Source organism: Euwallacea fornicatus, chromosome 7, assembly GCF_040115645.1.
Source record: "Euwallacea fornicatus isolate EFF26 chromosome 7, ASM4011564v1, whole genome shotgun sequence".
NCBI lineage: Eukaryota > Metazoa > Arthropoda > Insecta > Coleoptera > Curculionidae > Euwallacea > Euwallacea fornicatus.
In genome coordinates this window covers 3,630,852-3,649,300 of record NC_089547.1, presented here as the reverse complement: position 1 = coordinate 3,649,300, position 18,449 = coordinate 3,630,852, and the positions used below count along the sequence as shown (strand labels likewise).

The 18,449-nt window shown below is 38.0% G+C and overlaps 1 protein-coding gene across 3 annotated transcripts in view; it reads left to right on the top strand.

Annotated features, from left to right (window-relative positions):
• LOC136339858 (integrin alpha-PS1-like) overlaps nucleotides 1–17,754 on the top strand; it is a 67,930-nt gene extending 50,176 nt beyond the window's left edge. Inside the window, exons 2-16 of one of the 3 annotated variants that reach the window (XM_066283415.1) lie at nucleotides 5,770–5,897; nucleotides 7,606–7,626; nucleotides 11,086–11,184; nucleotides 11,237–11,414; nucleotides 11,675–11,883; nucleotides 12,063–12,270; nucleotides 12,515–12,812; nucleotides 12,988–13,223; nucleotides 13,454–13,869; nucleotides 14,229–14,386; nucleotides 14,534–14,769; nucleotides 14,819–15,051; nucleotides 15,109–15,347; nucleotides 15,401–15,619; nucleotides 16,243–17,754. In XM_066283415.1, coding sequence (XP_066139512.1) covers nucleotides 5,770–5,897; nucleotides 7,606–7,626; nucleotides 11,086–11,184; nucleotides 11,237–11,414; nucleotides 11,675–11,883; nucleotides 12,063–12,270; nucleotides 12,515–12,812; nucleotides 12,988–13,223; nucleotides 13,454–13,869; nucleotides 14,229–14,386; nucleotides 14,534–14,769; nucleotides 14,819–15,051; nucleotides 15,109–15,347; nucleotides 15,401–15,619; nucleotides 16,243–16,461 — 3,097 coding nt within the window. In that variant the 3' untranslated portion in view covers nucleotides 16,462–17,754. Of the gene's footprint in view, nucleotides 1–5,769; nucleotides 5,898–7,605; nucleotides 7,627–11,085; nucleotides 11,185–11,236; nucleotides 11,415–11,674; nucleotides 11,884–12,062; nucleotides 12,271–12,514; nucleotides 12,813–12,987; nucleotides 13,224–13,453; nucleotides 13,870–14,228; nucleotides 14,387–14,533; nucleotides 14,770–14,818; nucleotides 15,348–15,400; nucleotides 15,620–16,242 lie in introns of all 3 variants that reach the window. The other 2 variants (XM_066283413.1, XM_066283414.1) reach the window with 2 other exon arrangements.
• The last annotated feature ends 695 nt before the right edge of the window (nucleotides 17,755–18,449 follow it).

Below are 18,449 nucleotides of genomic sequence, written 5' to 3'. Positions count from 1 at the left end.
CATGAGATTGTTATTGAGAAAGAGGCACGCAGAGAAATAAACAAGATCTTGTTGCGGCTTTTAAGAGGTGAAATAAATTGGGGAGAATTCCTGTTTAATGTGGTTGGTCGGCATGCTCCAACGAGTTAAGTGAGACACCGTCGAGTCAAACTGATGATACAGTCAAAATCAGTCAATTATTTCTATCAATTCACACCTGCCTTAATCGCCGATTCGAGGCCACTGGGCCTGAAGTTAAGTCTCCATGTGTAAGTAACAAATTAAGTCCAGTAGGTTAATTTCAGTTAGTTTCATGGCCAAGTACTGCGAACGACCGACTAGCAATTCCCTTGAGAAAACTTCGCTTCAAACACTGAAATTAACTAATTATTGAACCGAACCTGTTGATGTGCTCGACCTAATCGAACTTGAGATAGCCTGATGTGTGCGAAGAAACATTTTTTACAGCCCTCCCAAAGGGCGGTGCATATCATCGGTCAGGTGAAACATTGGAGCATCAATTTTTCGTTATTTCACCACGGCCTGACCGGTAATATATAGTTCCTTTAACACCTCTAATTAGGCCTTTCGATAAGGTCCTCAAAGGGCACATTGCCATCGGAGGACCGAAACGGGAATTGCTAGGGCGGGTTCCTAGGGAGGGGCTTTCACCCCTTCCCGAAGGTTCTCAAGGCGCGCATTATTTTCTAGTCTGCCAACGCCGGAATTACGCGAAAGCCGCAGCTTAAGGAAGCCTGCGGGCAGCCCCCATTAAAGTGCTCAACTTGGAAATCTGACCATACACGCTGAAAAAGGGAAATAAATAAATCCGGGCGGCAGGGATTTCCCTAAAAGAAAACTCGGAATGGAAGAGGACATTTTCCAAATGTACCTACTTCGTAACTTAATTGAAATTTTCTCAAGGAAACGAGCTTCGATGGGAAACCTTGAAATCCCACAACCGTCCTGACTAACCTGACCGTCTTGATCCAAAATATCCCGGCCAGATTTCGACATCTTCGAGAAGAAATTGGGGTCGGAGGAAACTCACCAGCCCCCCCCGGAGCTAACGTTCTTAGGGTGAGATATTTCCGGCCGATTTCCCTCAAGCGTCCACCCGATTGAAAAAGGTGCATGTCAAGTAGAGCTTTTCAATAAAAAGTCAAGTCCTTTCTGCTTTTCAAGTCGATCGAGCGTTCCCTACAAAATGCTACTGCGCCCGACTTGATGAGCCCCCAAGGCTCTCTCACGAGGCCAGAACTGCGCGACACAGAAGAATGGATAATGATAATGTGGACAAGTTGAGGCTATTAACCATCGCCATATATTAATGCTGAATGATAATGACACGGAGGAAGAAGAAGAGGGCGAGAAAGTTGAAGAAAATGGCTACATACGTCCATTATACTGTTTATATTGGTTGCAAACAAGATGAACAGCATCCAACTTATCCGTTGGGTTGCTACAAGCCAGTTAGGACTGAGATTAGTTGGCCACAGCCACCACTAACTTAACTGCTTGACATAGCGTTTTCACCATACATGCTAATAAATCAGAATAAATCTTTCACTTCACACCTCTGCAAAATCGACTGGCAAAAATATACAGCACGATTTCGCCCACAGTCTGCCATTTGGTCTGATCTCGGTAAAAATGTTCCTTTAGGCGTAGTTGCAACACATTTTCTACATTCGAGATATTAAAAGGCCTTAAACAAATGTTGATACGACACGCACCGATATAAATTTACCTGGAAAATTGCCTTTTGCGGTCGCAAAATTGTCCCAGGGAGTGGTTGAGCGACAATTATAGAGTCTGGCTCATAAAAACGACCAGAAGGAGGGAGTACATTCCTCCGGAATTTATCGAGTTTTGTTAAAGGCAATTAACTGGTTTGTTTGTGGACGAGGTGTAACATACTGGATCTAAAAATAAGAATTATTTGAAGAAGCAAGGCTTTATTGTCTGGGCGTGGTGGTCGCATTTATGAGCTAGTTCAGGTGGCAGTTCAAAACAAAATTCCACAGGAAAGGAGGAATTGAGGGAGAACTGAGATAGAGAATCGCGGCTTGACTTAATTTTAAAGGCGCCTCAGTTGACTTGGCATCGCCATTCCGTCAATTATTTACGACGTGTTAAACGACCGATACCTCTTCAGCACTACAGTTGCAAAGTAAATGCGAAAGGCACGGAATGAAGTAGATTCGAAGATTATACGAAGATATACTGGGTGTTCAGTGAAAGTGCGGCATTGCTAAATAGTGTTTTTAAGTCTTAGTCATCGAGTTGCGCTTCGCTGGTCTCCTACCAGGTGGATTTAAGGGAATATGTTGCGAGTCTAAATTGAAAAAAAAGGCGTAAACATAACGCTTCGAGAGGAACATCGTTTTTTAGCGCCTTTTTGGCAACATTGCGGTGCGCCTCGAGGTAAAACGGGGTCCATCTGGAAATTTCACGGGCCTGCCCACGAGTCTATGGGAATTTTGCGGGAAAATAGTAAGCTTTTTGCAGTTTTCAGCTCGATTCGATGCGGAAACTAGAGAGGGCGCCCGTGATAGGAACCAAAGTTGATGATGGTTGCGGAACATCGAAACACGTGATTTCACATTTGGCCTCGTCGTGTTTTTCTAGCGAAATCCAGCACTTGGTGAAGATCCAACTGTCTCATCCTGAAGAATTTCCAAAGTGAGGCTCCGTCGGCGACGGTGCCGAAGGAAACGTTAGACTTGCCGGCGACGTCGTCAAAATCGCCAATTCCAACACTGGTCTTTTCACTGGACAGTCGATTCCTAGATTGCGAATTCAGCAAATTCAATAGATTCTTCGAGACCCGGAACAGTAATTCCTTCTGCGAACTTAATCCCTCTTGAATGGATTTAAATGCAACAACGCGTTGCATCGATAATCTGGAAATTACAAGCCATTGTTCTCGAACGCGATATCTTGTCGAGATAGAGGATTTTATGTTCATTGAATGTCCAAGTGCCCTTTCGGCGTGTGTATAAAGTTACCAGCAATGACATATCATGATATTCATGAGCACAGCCGCATAGGCCTACTCTGGGTGCTTTGCGATTGAAGACTGAAACGTTGTGTTGTGTTAAAATAAATAGTTTTGGCAAATATAAAAATGAACAATGTTGTTGAGAAAGTTTGCAGTTGGCGACGTTTTCATGAAGATATATTTAGCGTCCAACATCAAGTTCAACAAACCTTGAAACTGGCAGTGTTGGCCTATTTAATTAATTTTCCAAAGCAAATTACGCAAATGAGATGCGTTCAATTTAACTTACCCCGAGGTTAAAGTCAACAAAATTGTTTAAAATGTGACGTTGCGCTACCGGAATAACTCGAAAAATGTATAAATTTTAAACGAGACCCGAACCAGTTTAAGCGGAAGCGTCGCTCAGTGTCAAATCATTAAAGTGCGGTGGCCGTACTTCCCCCAGCAAGTGGATTTGCACGGACATCTAAAACACACCATCCTAAGTTTTGGACGGGTTTTCGTCTTCCATGGAAACTAGCTGGCTGGTAAATCTAACAGCGCATTAGCAATTCGGCCCTAAATCCTCGAAATCGAGATAATTCAAAATGCACAATGGAACCGGATCGTCATTCGATTCCATTTCGTGCATTCTGCTATTTACATTAAATGGGGTAGAGCTGTCAAGGGTCGAATGAGGATCATTTTCTTTTCGGAATCAATTAGCCAGGAAGGGCATAATAAAGACATTCTTCGGTGGCTCGGGGTGTGTCCACATTGTATATCGGACGTTTCCATTAAATATCCGATTTGGATATGCACATGTGCAACCCTAATTCCGTTCTATTTAGGGCAGGAACTAACAGCCTTTGGACGATTTACTTTGTCCGCTAAACATTCGCCCATAGAAGAAGAAGGCAATTACAAAACTAATCTGCGACGTGCCCTTATTTCACCCTTCCCCAAAGGAGATTGTCCTTTTGGTAAGGCCACCTAGACTTTGATTTTTCGGCCCTTAAACCGGCTGCTGTCAACCCTATTTATCACTACCATTACTGGGCCACGTGACTGTCGAAAGGACATTCTTTTGTATATAACTACCCTTGAGATTCCCTTTTTCGATCCGGATTGTCTCGGTTGGAGCGCACCCATGCAGCAGTCATGCTTGCTTTTCGATTGAAAAGCTGTATGGTAATCGCGTGACCCCGATCCTGGATTAAATTAGTATATGGTAATTCTTCTGTGGCTTTGATTGGATTAGTAGTCGGTTGTTGCGGCAAAAGGACCCCGAAAAATATTGTTGCAAAATGACCCCAAACGAACTGATTTTTTTTTTAACTTCTGTCGTTTTTATCTAAAAGGTTTGTCGTGTTCAAATAATAAAGTTTACTCCTCTTAGCAAGTACTCATTCACTCAAATACCAAAGCGCTAAAAGACATGTTGTATTTTCCATCTAGCTACAAATGTGTACATGTGAGACCACGCCGGGAGTTATAAAGAATTCCGCAATTAACATTTTGCTGTACCGTGCCCCCTTCGCCTCCTTACTGAGCCACTGCTTCTCCTCCCTCTTCTACCTTTCCTATGGCTTCTAAGCTTTTCGCTCCGCCTACCCTCCCTGTAACTTCTGCCCCTGCTCCGGCTCCTGCTCCCGTCCCCCCTTCTGCTCCTGCTCCTCATTTTGCGATTTCTGTGCCTTCTGCTCCTGCTCCTGCTCCTCCTTCTGCCGCTCATCGGTCTGCAGCTCCTGCGACTTCTGCTCCTGCGGTTTCTGCGTCTCCTGTTTTTCAGCTTGCTGCGCATTGAGCACGCTTCTTCATAAAACTTTTTCTTTTCCTTTGGTTTCAATCTACACCTGCGAGAAACCAGATAGTAACCATGAACCGTGTGTTTCAAAGTGGGCATTTACCAGCATTTGGCCCCTTCTATGGCGACTTTACGTTGGGGCCACCCGCAGTGTTTTTTCCTGAATACTCGCAAATAGTTTAAAAACGGGTTATTTGTTTTTACTCCTGCACGACACCTCCTCATCCCCCTCGTGGAGCAACTTCGAGATCGGCGCGGACTATTAACAAATATGGGGAATTTAACTTGGAGCACAATGAATTTAAAATGTGGTTTAATTTGGGGCTTATGCCACTGGTAGAAGACAAACAGAAAAAAAATGTGGGACCTCACCTTTTAATTTCCTCTTGGAAATGAGCACTGGGGGAAGTAGCCTCATGTTCAGATTGAGACCTTGAGATGCCCATCCTCAATCAGTTTAAGCACTCTCAATCGGGAACCGAGAATTTTGATAAGTTTCCAAAAGCAAACTCACATGCTAAGCACTATTAAGTAGTTAAATTTAGAGCGTTAAAAACGAGGGGCATTTATAACTTTTTACTAAAATTTTAAATCTAAAGTGACATCTAATTTGACCATTCTCATGGAGACCGTGCCGTCAATTGTCCGACCATGGGTAAATCATTTTCCCATACGTTTATTTTGGTATCGAGAGGTGGTCAGTCTGTATTGGGTGCTTCCACCTTCGTACAATACAGGACTTGGAGAAACTGACTGAAATTAATCTCAGATCATCGAAATTTGAATGAGTTTTATTCTCCAGTAAATGTCCGGTTATCGCACCATTCACAGTGAACTTAAATTTTCTGGTGCGCGTGTTTAGGTTAGTTCAGATTAGCTCAAGTTAGTTCGGAGTGGTCCGAGTTAGCCAAAACCAATTTCTCTCTTCAAACGCACAGCAATGGGCGATGATAAATTGTAAGAAAAGAGACGCGACACTACTCCCCTTTCTCCTTTTCAGGATTTTAGTGGGTGCCCCCTTAGGCCAAAATTTGCAACCAGGGACCAACCTCTCGGGGGCGCTGTTCAAATGCCCCATTTCCAATTACGACCAAGATTGCGAACAGATAGTGACTGATGGTCTGAGAGGTACGTATATGCCGCATACCTCATTCGAAGCACTGGGTCTTACACCTTCAACTAAATTGGATATTTAAAGAACTTTATTCCCTATTCAAAAGAGGACACGAGGGCGGAAAATTGCTATTTCGCTCGTTAGTGTTGCATAAAATTGAATGAAACGTCTCGTGCAGGTGGACGGATTTATACGTTCATGAAAAACAGTTAAAAGTGTCCCTTATTGTCTTTCTCTGTTTGATTATACAAGGTGTTTCAGAATTGCACGGCACTATTTAAGTAAATATTCTCGAGTACAAAAAAAATTATAAAATAATGCGTCCGATCGCGAACTGTAGCGGCGCTACAGGGTGTTCAAAGTCATGAAAAGATTCGGTTTTTATTTTATTGTGATTGACCTACTGCAGATAGAGTTTGAATTTTCATACGCGTGTTAGGTAATAGGAGAGTTGTTTGTCGCCAACGACTATGCCGGGAAGTGTATTTTCTGAGGTCGTGGTTCATAGTCCTTTAGAAGAATGCACTCGCACGCCACTGGTGAATTTTAATATATCTCATCAATTTTTAAATCTATTACCTAAATTTGATCTATCTCGATTTTTGGTCGAATTCTGTTCAATTGCCTCATAAATCAATTAATTTATAAATCCAACCAGACCTTCGGATTCCTGTTACCGGCGCCTATGCGCATTTAAAATTTCAAACTCGATCTGCAAGGAGACCAAACACTATAAAAATAAAAACTTAATTTTTTCTTAATTCTCGACACCTTATAGCGCCGCTACTGATGGGTTTCGGACAGATGCTTACATGAATTTTTATTTGTGCTAGTGAACGCGTACCTCAAATAGCTCCGTGCAGTTCTGAAACACCCTGTAAATGTGATTATCTCGATCAGAAACAATAGAAATTCAACAGGAAAATACGTGAAAATTATTTCTGATGGCTCCAATGATGGGCGCATTAATGGGCCGGTGTAAGACCCCATATATGTTTTTTTTAGTTTAAATTTATTTTTTAGTCGATTTTTTAACGTAGAGGTTTTCTAATACTGTTTAATTTTTGGAACTGAGTTATTGAACTTGCAAACTCTTAAAGCTCTACTTGTAGACTATTCTGTATAAACACTAAATTAGAGGTTAGATAAGGGTTAGAGTCCCTACTAGATGTTTCGCGTGTCTGTTATAGAACTAGATGTTTGATGTTTAGCCCCAGGGAAAATCGATTTGTCCTCAGTGATGTACTACGCTGTCCTAAAGTTTTTTTTTTTCATTTATAAGTACTACGAGTACAAGCCATAAAACAGGCCCCTTGCCTAAGAGGTTTCACACATTTTCTCTCGTATGAAAAACTCTAGTTTATAACTATTGTACTGATATGCTGTAGTAGGTGTTCGACTAGTTTTCGCACAAACAATTATATTTTTGCGTAGATTTTACTTCCACAAACAAGCTTTTACAAAGAGACTTCAACGTCACATTTAACCCATATTCGCTCTCATGCATTTGATATTACAACTGTTGCTTTCTAAAGCGTCCCACACACAATTTAAAATTTCTGCTATTCATGGTCCGTAAGGCAGTCCAAACACCCGTCCAAGACCAGTGACCTACACACAACTGCATCTTCCATACAAAAAAAAAAAAAAAATTTCTTTGTAAAAGTTTGATGAAGTTCTAGGAGTAATTTTTATATTTTTGTTTTCGGGTTACACTTGCAGGTTCCGGAGGAATTTTTAAGCGTAAGTGGTGGTCTCAAACCGAAATTGAAAGGTACCAAAACGAGGTACCGTCTCGGTAATAGCATGAGTATTTTTGCTATTTTTTCATTAGTTGCATGCTTTTACACCTGCACCTGAGTAGTGCGCGAAGGAATGATGCTCTAATTCACATCAGGTGATCTGTAGGTTCAGGGCCAGGTTTAGGCTTTCTTCTTGGTCATTGGTGCTAATATTTTCTTGAAAAGCGCCCTTTTTTAAGGCGAAAATTATAAAGGAAAATTGGGTTACAAATATTAAGCTCACTTTGGATTGGTGAGATTTAAAGATTAGCCCCCAATTTTCTATGTAAACCTAACAGCTGAATGTATAACATTGTAAATAGGCTTCGTGATGTGACATACATCTGCTTCAACCAATGTAAATATTTACTTATACATAGATATAATACATCATTTCATTATGCCACAGCTTTCTAAAGTAGTTCAATTTCACAAAAAAATTTATGTTTGTAATGAAATCTTCATTTTGGCGCCATTAAAACATCTGGATTTTATATTTTTTATTTTTATTTTATTATTTTCATTTTTACTTTAAATATTTCTTCCGCCTTCGTTCTATCGATACGTGTTAACGACGTGTCAATATTATGGTAACTCTCGCAATGTATTTCATTCAAATCGATATGAACTCATTCCATCCAAATCGATTACCACCTGGTGTTTAATTGTACTTTAAATTAGTCTTGATTTATAGCGATGGGAATAAGCTATGTCCCTTTGTCCAGGTCTCTGCCACTTTAAACGTTCAGTTTTAGAGTGCCATTGCCATACAATTTTTGCCTGTTCTTTACTCTTTTCTCTGTAGGATTTATTTCTCTCTTCCACTCGCAGTTTTAGCGACTTGTTAATATTCCTTTAAACACTTAAATTTCAGGCGATCGATTTGTATCACTTTAATCTATCCTTAAATTACTGTTAATTCTGGTTTTTGCAAAATTTTCGCAGGCCTATCAAGTAAGATTTTCTTCGTGTTTCTTTTGCACAGCAGGGCTAAAATTTAATTAAGTTGAAAATTTCTCTTACCGAGAAAATTTGGGAAAACCAACAGATTTTCGAGCGCACATTTTTACGCTTACGTTGACATGCGCATACATTATCGTATGCGTGTACTCTCACCTTTCTCAAAAAAAATTCAAAAGTTGGCATTACATAAATATGTATTCTTGACCAGGCTTCATGACCATGTATTGAAATTCTACCAAATTTGCCATCCGTTCATTGCTAAATTTCAGCTGAAACTGCGCCTGATAAAATTTTACGTTTTTGCTGAATTTTAGTAAAAAATCAGTAAGTTATGGCTATGCTTTACATGGTTTCTAATTAAGTGAATCTATGGCACATAACAACACAATTTTCAAGATTTATTAGCCGTTTATCAGTTGTTGCAAGCATATTTTCTGAAGTTTCACATAATGAGCATCAATAATAATAATCCTAAAATGATAAGGAAAATTGGTATTTGATCAACAGGAACTGACAGCATGACGTAAAGTGGGATTTAATAGTATGATAAAATTGAACTAACAAGGTCTCATTTGTATAAAATATTTCGTGGCAAAACCTGAGAAAAGCGCCTTTTCTCTTTTTAATTTTTAGTTGAGTGGTTTATACAGATGAGATTTGTTTTCAAAATTGAAACATCTAACCCAAGGAATTCGCAAAAACATACTTTTGATGTTTTACATTTATGTATCAATAGTTGGGAATACTTTTTAACAAAACTAAAATAAATTTATTAATAAATTTCCAGTTACACTACAGAAAATTAAAACAGAAAAATTCAACATTCACCATAAAACTTTTACATTTGGATGTTTTTTTTTTTTTTTAATTTTTGGTCGATACTCAAAATTGCTTCATCAGAAGTTTTTTTTGTTAACATCCAAATGACAAAGATTCTGAAACTGGTAAGTCTAACTCAATAGTTAACAGCCGAAATAACGCTGTAGAAATTTGGGGTTTTCAAGCTTTTTGGCGAAAACAAGTTAATCCAGTAACCAAAATAATAAACCTTCTTTAACTCATTTTTATTAACTCACGAGACCACGACGAACTGTTTTTGAGTTTTTGCTTTGGCGGTTTTCATCACGCAGACAGAGGAGGGTTTGTTTCTCTTTTGAAAATTTCCACGATGTGTGAACACGTTTTGAATAATGTTTGATTTAAACGAATGATTTTCTTGACAATTAATATCTCGCCTGCGTTGTTTTTATTTGCATTTTTCACATTTGCATTTATTTTTTCACCTAGTTTTACATACAGTATTAGGCTTTGTTTTGTGATTTTTCTAATTAAGGCAATCGTTATGTAAATACATCGCATAGTGTTGTAAATAGCAGAGGTCTTTCTGAAGAGGTTTTCCAGATCTTAATCAAAAATTCTCTCGGAACAAATGCGAGCTAAAGTTTCTTTCCGAAAGACCTCAAACATTTCCTCTTTGTAGAATATCATACTAAAGATTTCTTGAAACGAGCAAAAAAGGATTTTGATTGTGTAACGTTACTTGTTGATCTTCGATCATTGCAAATCAAGCAATACGTTCATAGAAAAATGGAAAGCGAAATCGTGAAAAGTATCATACGGTAGGTGATTAAGGCACAGACCGAGCAAAGGTAGTTAAAAAAGTCGGTCATGTTGCTGCGCTCTGCCGTGGGTGCCTGAATATGTCATGAGTTATTTATGCAACGAAGGAACCTCATCATGTCGCCAAAATGCCTTTGATTTTCCAAAAAATGGCTCAAAAACTGCATTTTATCATATGGCATTCGACACACCATATATACCCGAAGAGGATGCGGTTTTCAAAAGTGGTGCTCTGGATCGGTTTGGAATATTTGGAAAATTAGAAGCTCAACTCTAAGAGACTTTCTTTCATTTTTAGAAATTCTGGATGTGATCATTTCTGCTTCGTATTCAAGAGAAAGAGTGCAGAGAGATTGGGATTTTATATAAAATCCGTTGATTCGTATCAATATCCCAGAAGGAGAACTCCTCTGAACTTTTAAGAGAACCTGAAAGCTTCAAGAAATCATTTTCGGAAATTTCTTCCCCAACTTCCAATTACTCAGTAACTTGAGGAGGTCTAAGGACACCTTTATCAGAACGTCTCCTGTGTCTTATTTTAGTTAAATGATGAGGTTCTTTGGACGATAATCCAGAGTGAATACATGTAAATCACGGCATAATTTCATTCTATTCTGCAATACCTCTAATGTCCGACAAACGAAATCCTTTTTTAAAGATACTAACAATGCCCTCCTTAAGGTTGATGAAGCTATAGAAAGACTCACCTTGACATTCACATGGGTCTGTTGCCATTGCTTACGGAACTTTACTTGAGTGAAGAATTCAATGGATTCATCAATCTTTTCCGATTCAAACCCAACTCAAAATAAACTAAATTACATAAACATTTCCGCAGTGAACTCGGTTGATTATGATGAAGCAGACGACGATTCGGACAGTCTATCTAAACTGCAACCACCTCAAGTTGATGAAATAAAAGATGGACAGTGGCTTGGTAGGTGTCCCCAATTTTTCCTTATCTATTTTTTCCATTGATGTGTTTCTAGGTGTATCCATACAATCTCAGAAACCTGGAGGAAAGGTTATGGTGTGCGCCCATCGCTACATCCAAAGTCCCGATCTTTCGAAATTCCATTATGGTCAAGGATTGTGTTACATGTTGGAACCTGATTTCAAGATAAAGGAAAATCCCTTGCAGTTCTGCAAAGGACTTCCCACAGACAAGTGAGTAAAACGGATGAAAATTGGGCCATCAGTAGATTCATAGGTAGAAGTTATTCTTGTGACTTTTTTTCTATAAAAAGCAATTTTTCTAAATCAAAAACAAATACAGAGTTTAAACGTTGGGAAAAACGTGTATTGGGTAAGACAAAGTACGCCTCACACCCATGCAAACAAACTTTTCCGCACTAGTGCCGTAAACTTTTACTGCACCCAAATCAAAATAACAATAATAAACAAGCGAAATTGTTATCACATTTCAGACTGCATCAACAATATGGATTTTGTCAAATCGGAACGAGTACATCCTTTGTTGGAGATAGTGCCTTGGTGGGGGCACCCGGCCCTTATACATGGAGGGGCACCGTTTTTTCCCAAGTTGTTGAAGGAGACTTCTTGTATAGAGACAAGAATATCTACAAAGGTCCTTTGAATGACAATCCAACTCCAATTGACAAATACAGTTATTTAGGTAAAATACCTAAAACTTTCTACATTTTAGTACGGTTACTTGGTGGTCAAGATTCTTAGATCACGTAAAATTGCCTTCAGGCAAACATCTCTTTGTACACACGAAATGCTTATAACATCTTGAACACTCTGTACCATTGTGGGTTCACTTAAGGTTCTACTTTTTTCCTTACTGTGTAGGTATGAGTGTTGGAGGTGGCCATTTCTTTGAAAAAGACAACTACACGTTTGTGGCAGGGGCACCAAGATCACAAATGGTAGGACAGGTGTATTTCTTCGATAAAAAACCACCGAGTAGTGAGTTTTTTATATCTCTTGTCATAACGGGGGAACAATTCGCTTCCAGTTTCGGTTACGAAGTTTTGGTTGTGGACGTCAACAACGATGGGTAAGGCCTATTTGAAGATATTCCATATTTTCTTTAATTATAAACTAAATATCCGGTATAGGCGATTATTTTTATATACTTTTTAGTCGTACATCTTTGATGGCAAACGAAGAAGAATAACTTTAAATATACTTTCCCTGTTAACATTGACCATTTTATCGCTATTCTGCAACTAAAACATTACGTTCTCTGCTCCTTAAACGATTTAAAATTTTTTAAGTCTTTTACATTCTTAACTATACAGGGTCGATGACTTGCTAGTAGGCGCCCCCTTTTACTATTCGGAGAATAAAGGCGGAGCGGTTTACGTCTACTACGACCTCAAAAGCTGCAAAAAGTCGAAAATGGAGTCTGAGTGTAAATCGGACGCTGTTTTCTATGGAACTGAACAATCGCGATTTGGTTTCGCCATGACTTCCATTGGAGACATAAACAAGGATGGATACAACGACGTAGCCATTGGGGCTCCTTACGAATACGGCCATGGTGCAGTTTATATTTATTTGGGATCTGAGAAAGGGCTCCAAGCCGAGCCATCACAGGTAAGAATGCAGAAGACTTTTCTTCCAATAAAAAAATTGCCAAGGAAACTATGATAATTCTGCCAACTTATTCTTCTGTTCCTTGGCCTATATCACTCTCATTATAAAAAGGCGATTTTCCATAGAAAACCCTGAGGAGCTCAATAACAAAGCTATTGAACGTGATTTTCTTTAGGTCATGAGATTCAAAGAACTAAACACATTCGGATACTCGCTGAGTGGTGGCTTAGACATGGACCTAAATGGTTATCCAGATTTATTAGTGGGCGCTTACGAATCAGAGAGAGCCCTACTCTTCCTCACGAGACCCATTATAGACATCAAGATCAATATAAAAAGCAATGACATGTACAATATCAATGCTTCCAGGAAAGGCTGCGTTAGCGACAGGAAAAATCAAAATAACACCTGGTAAGTAACCGTTAATTAATTTTAATTAACTGCTACCAACATTCTCATCCGCCATTTTATTAAAATTTTGCTCGGCCATTTTGACTGTATTTGACAAGTGACACATCTTGTCCTCAGTTGATGTCAGGACCAATGACCGCCATGTCCACATTTCGATAAAAAATTTTATTGTTAGGCATTATTGATAAACTAACGAAAGTTCCCATTATTGGAAAATTCCTTTTTTGCAGTTTTTCTATAAAGACTTGTTTCACCATCGTGGGAGGGTTCACACCAGCCTCGGGCTATTCGTTCAACGTAATATACCATATTACCGAAATTCAGAAAATCATCCCTAGAATATGGTTCAGAAACCATCTACATCCAGACAACAGGAAAAACGAGAATACTCGTACCATCGTAGTCGATCACATATCTGAAGAGTTCTGCCAGAAGGAAGTAGTTTATGTAAAAGAGGGAGTGAGTGATATATTGTCGCCGATCAAATTCAAAGTGAAATATACCTTGGAGAACGACCTAAAGCCTCACACGCCAATTTTAAACACTACGTCCCTTGTGGAATTTGAGGCCACATTTCAAAAAGATTGTGGATCTGATGATGTGTGCGAAAGCCATTTAGTGTTGACTGCAGAAACCAACTTGAATAGTAAGTTTCGTAATTGAGCAATCACGTGAATGCAGAATTGAAACGGAAACGTCAATTCCTCGATTTTAAGCTGATAAATCGGTGAAGGCAGCAGCTTTATTCACGTATAAAAGACGAAATTGTGAACACTGGTCGCTGCGAGTTCTGTTGGCGATGCGCCTTGACCTATCCAGACAAATGCGCCGACGCCGATTGAAATTTCTATGATAAATGTATATTCTGTGATACTAGCGTAATCCGAACCAAATCATTGCTTCAGAAGATGTTCTATGTTAAATTTGACCATTTCCGTTTCAATTGTGGAAGGCGCACTTTATTTTTATTAATCGTCGTTAACGATTGTTCTTTTCTTCCGCCAGAAGACGCCAATAATCAGTACGTGGTGGAGTCCATTGACAAAGAATTTATCATGGAAGTTGTCGTGCACAACACAGGTGAATCTGCCTATCAAGCCAAACTATTTGTGTTCCATCCAACTGCCCTTAGTTATATCAACGTAAATAAGACTGAGAAACATGTAAGTTTCCGTTTCTTGTAGCCTATAGTAAGAGCAAGATTTTGTAACATCGCAACAATGCAAGAGGTACTGGTTCCTTATTATTATGTTGAACTAGTAACTTGCACTAATACACATTGTTTATATTGTATCATTTCGGTGTTACAGAGTAACGTAAAATGCTCATTCAAAAACGATACCCTAGTGGTGTGTGATCTCGGAAATCCATTCCAAGCCCGTGCCAGTGCCAAATTGAAATTGCGCTTCGAAATCGTCAAAAATACCAAAGAACAGATGCTTGATCTCACACTGAAAGTCAACTCTACATCCAAAGAAACCTCAAAAGACACTGAGGTCAAACTAGCAGTGATTTTGCAAAGAATTGCGGACTATACTATAATAGGGTAAGTTTCACGCGATCCTCACTGCACTTGTCTAAAATTTTCTCTTTAGGAAGGGAAATACAAACCTCTTCTTCGGGGGAAAGATTGTGGGTGAATCTGCCATGAGGAACTTAGAAGATATTGGGGCACGAGTCGTTCACCGGTACTATCTGGACAATCGTGGAGAGTGGGATTTGCCTAATATTAGAGTAATAATACAGTGGCCTCACCAAGTCAGTCCTGGGAAGGAAGGGAAAGAAGGAAAATGGTTGCTGTATTTGGAAAGCTTACCGGAGATTAAAGGCAAATTTTTCATTTTTACGTTAAGTGAAAATGCGAAGATGGATTTTTATTCCCCAGGTGGTTCAGGAGAAGATATGGGCTTCTGCAAGGTTCCAGACGGTGGCATTAATCCGTTAAATCTTAGCAGATTGAGTGGCTCTTCAGAAGAGCCAGAGAACCTTCTTCTCCCTGAGAGTTTCAGTGACGTCGAGAATGAAAATGACACCATCTTGGACAGAGGGCGCAGAGATGTCGAGTACGTAGTTGAGACTCAAGAAATTAATAAGGGAGGAATCAAGAGACAAGTTGTTGTTATGGTATGATTTGCTAAATACTTTTCATTTTGCGGGAAATTAGGAGTTTTTCTTAGGATTGCGGAGGATCGGCGAGCTGCTTGGATATTGTATGCTACGTAAAAGGATTAAAGAAGAAAAATCAAGTTTACATAGAGATTCTGTCAAGGATGTGGAATTCTACCCTCGTGGAAGACTACAGCAAAGTGGACTGGATTCAAATTAAATCCAATGCGGTGGTGGATATTTGGGACAAAAGTTTCATTTCAAAAAGGAATCAAGTATCGGTGGCTTCTGTAAGTATCAACCATCCATTTATTCAGAGTCAAATCTTAAAAGAATACTTCAAGACAAGAGTATCTTTAATGTTCTTAGATAGGCGTAGTACAGAGCGCATTCCAATAGATGGCTCTAGAAAAAATATCATTCGCTATTGTCAAGAAATTTATTGGCGTCTAACGATCGTAATTTCGTTAAGATTCAAAATTAAGCATTTTCGTTTGGGCACATACTTCTGCAGTGACCCACAGAATGATTTAACTAGAGCTTCAGTCACATTTTACTAATCCCTAATGGAAAAAATCGCGATATTCTCGTCCAACAGACAAATTAGAATTTTAAATTATACTAAGTAACCTTGACCTTTAGCAGATTCAAAAAATAGATGAAGCTCGAATAGTACGCGATTAAAATTGCGGAACTTGATATGATCAGAACTGGGGCTCTACACTTTTTTGGTACACTTAGTTGTAAATACAGGCCTGGACTGGGGGTGAAACTTAATATTTGAGGATTTTTTTCATTATTATCAATAATCAAATATATTTCAAATCAGCTGAATAAATTCCAGTAGCAACAAACATAATAAATCAAACACATTACCTATAGGTTTGTCCAACTATCTTAAATTTGGTTTCAGGCGGAAACTAAAGTCTACCCAGAAATGCTTTCAATTTCAACGGTTGATTGGCAGATCATCGTCATAGCAGTGATAGTAGGTCTGGCGCTGCTTATAGCTTTAGTGTTAGTCCTGTGGTGGTTTGGCTTCTTTAAGAGAAAGAGGGCCAAAGACAAAACACTGAGTGGAAATCTAGAAAAGTCCGACGAAAGCAACGCGACATTACTGAATAAAAATTGATGAACTATCTGTTTGTTACAATAATATCTGTACAAAACACTATTTTCTGATTGATGATGTTACTAGGTTGTATAAAAAATATGTATATACTGATAAATGTGTGCTTGGGTTTTTTCTATTAATTTGTATAGTTAGGAAATGATGATGAGGGTGTAAAACACCAATCAGTCTGAAGTTCGTTAGTTGAATGAGCGACCAGAACTAGTCTCGTATTAGCAAGTACATGTAATAACATTTATTTAAAAAACAGAAGTACAAACCACGTAACCTTCATCAATATTTCTACAAATACATAAATATGTACATTTAATACGCCTTTCGATTTTTCGTGGAAGATTTAACAATTAATACTTCTATCATTATCGGTTTTTTTCTACAAGTATTTTCCAAAGGTAGGTATGTTTGTTGTAAAGACACAAGTTAATATTTATACTTAAAGTTTTGTTAAAATTGTGATATATCTTTTTTCAAATTATTTATTTGTTGTTTAGTATGCTTACTGTAATGATTTGGTGCTCCTACATAGTTACGTAAGTATTTCGACTATTATTGTAAATAAATTATAATTAGACATAAATTATGAATTTTTATATATCTTAGCAGGTTAACAATAAGAAGGTCCTGCATATCCTATGTCAGCCAATAATAAGTAACACAATTTTTGTTACAAATTTTCGTATTAAAGAAATAACTATTCAATTGCGTCTCTACTGCTTCTGACGCCATCTACCGCAACGCGCTTTTTGTACTAGGCTGAAGAAAGATTATTGAAGATTTTGTTGTTTTAAAGCTGTGAAAAACATTCAATAGCCTTTCAAATTGTTAACCTGTTCGTGAACTACACTATAGCGTACTTAATTGTGTTATAGGTCATAATGATATAGAAAACAGTAGCGTACTTACATGTAAGTACGTCCATTTATTATATAAGTGCAAATATGCAAATTGCTATATTATATACCACTGTTTTTAAGTTTTATTGACCATCAAATGGTGCTATAATTATGAAATTTGGATTTGGAAGTGGTTCAGATTTGTCGTCTATCACTTGAAAATTCAGTACACTTTCACTGCCATTATTTATAGCGGATAGATAATATTATGCCTTGATGGTGGTAGATTCGTGAAGGACATTTAAATGTAAATATTTTATATAAATTATATATATTTCTAGTTGTAAATATAGTTTATTATAAATATGTGACTTGCTATTAATTAATTTTATTGTTTGGAATTATTATTTGATTCATGTATTGTAGGTCTTCAAATTTTCAATATACCTATTTCTTTTTTTATCGTTTGTTTTATAGAAATACTGGATGAGGCTGCAGGTTCGCGGAATTACACCAGTTGTGAGTCGTACACTACGTAAACTCAAGAAATAATAATGCGTCATAAGTAAATGTTGATAAAGCAGAGAAAAATATTAATAACAAAATGGTGTACACAGTTGTTTTTCCTTTTATAAGCTTTATTTACATTGTCTACTTCATTAAATTAAAAAGACTCAGACCAGGTGCATACGGTCAAAACACGGTGTACTTTAAAAAAATTCCGCTTAAGGCTTTAGAATTATTTTACAGCAAATTCGTATGTTTTTAATATGTTCTACGTAATCTTGAACATCAACGAGTAAACTTAAACTCACTTAAAAACGACTCCGATTATTATTCGTTGAAGTTGAAAAAAATAGTCTTTTTCAAGGGCCCACAAATCTGTGTGTTGGTTAGTTTTCTGAGTATTAAAAATAATATTTACATTCTCACAAAAAGCTTTTATGGTTGAGTCTTATTTTTGAGTTGGGCAGTTCATAAATGGAGCATGGCTCTTTGAAATTCAATTGTGTTTTCTCAGCATTTGTCGTAAATAGGGTAAGTAAATCAATATTAATATATTTATTTATGTTTAATTTTTTGTTGACCGCTATTAAAGATTAACAATTAAAAGTGAGATTAGATTTATTGGTTTATATTCGAGATTACGTAGAA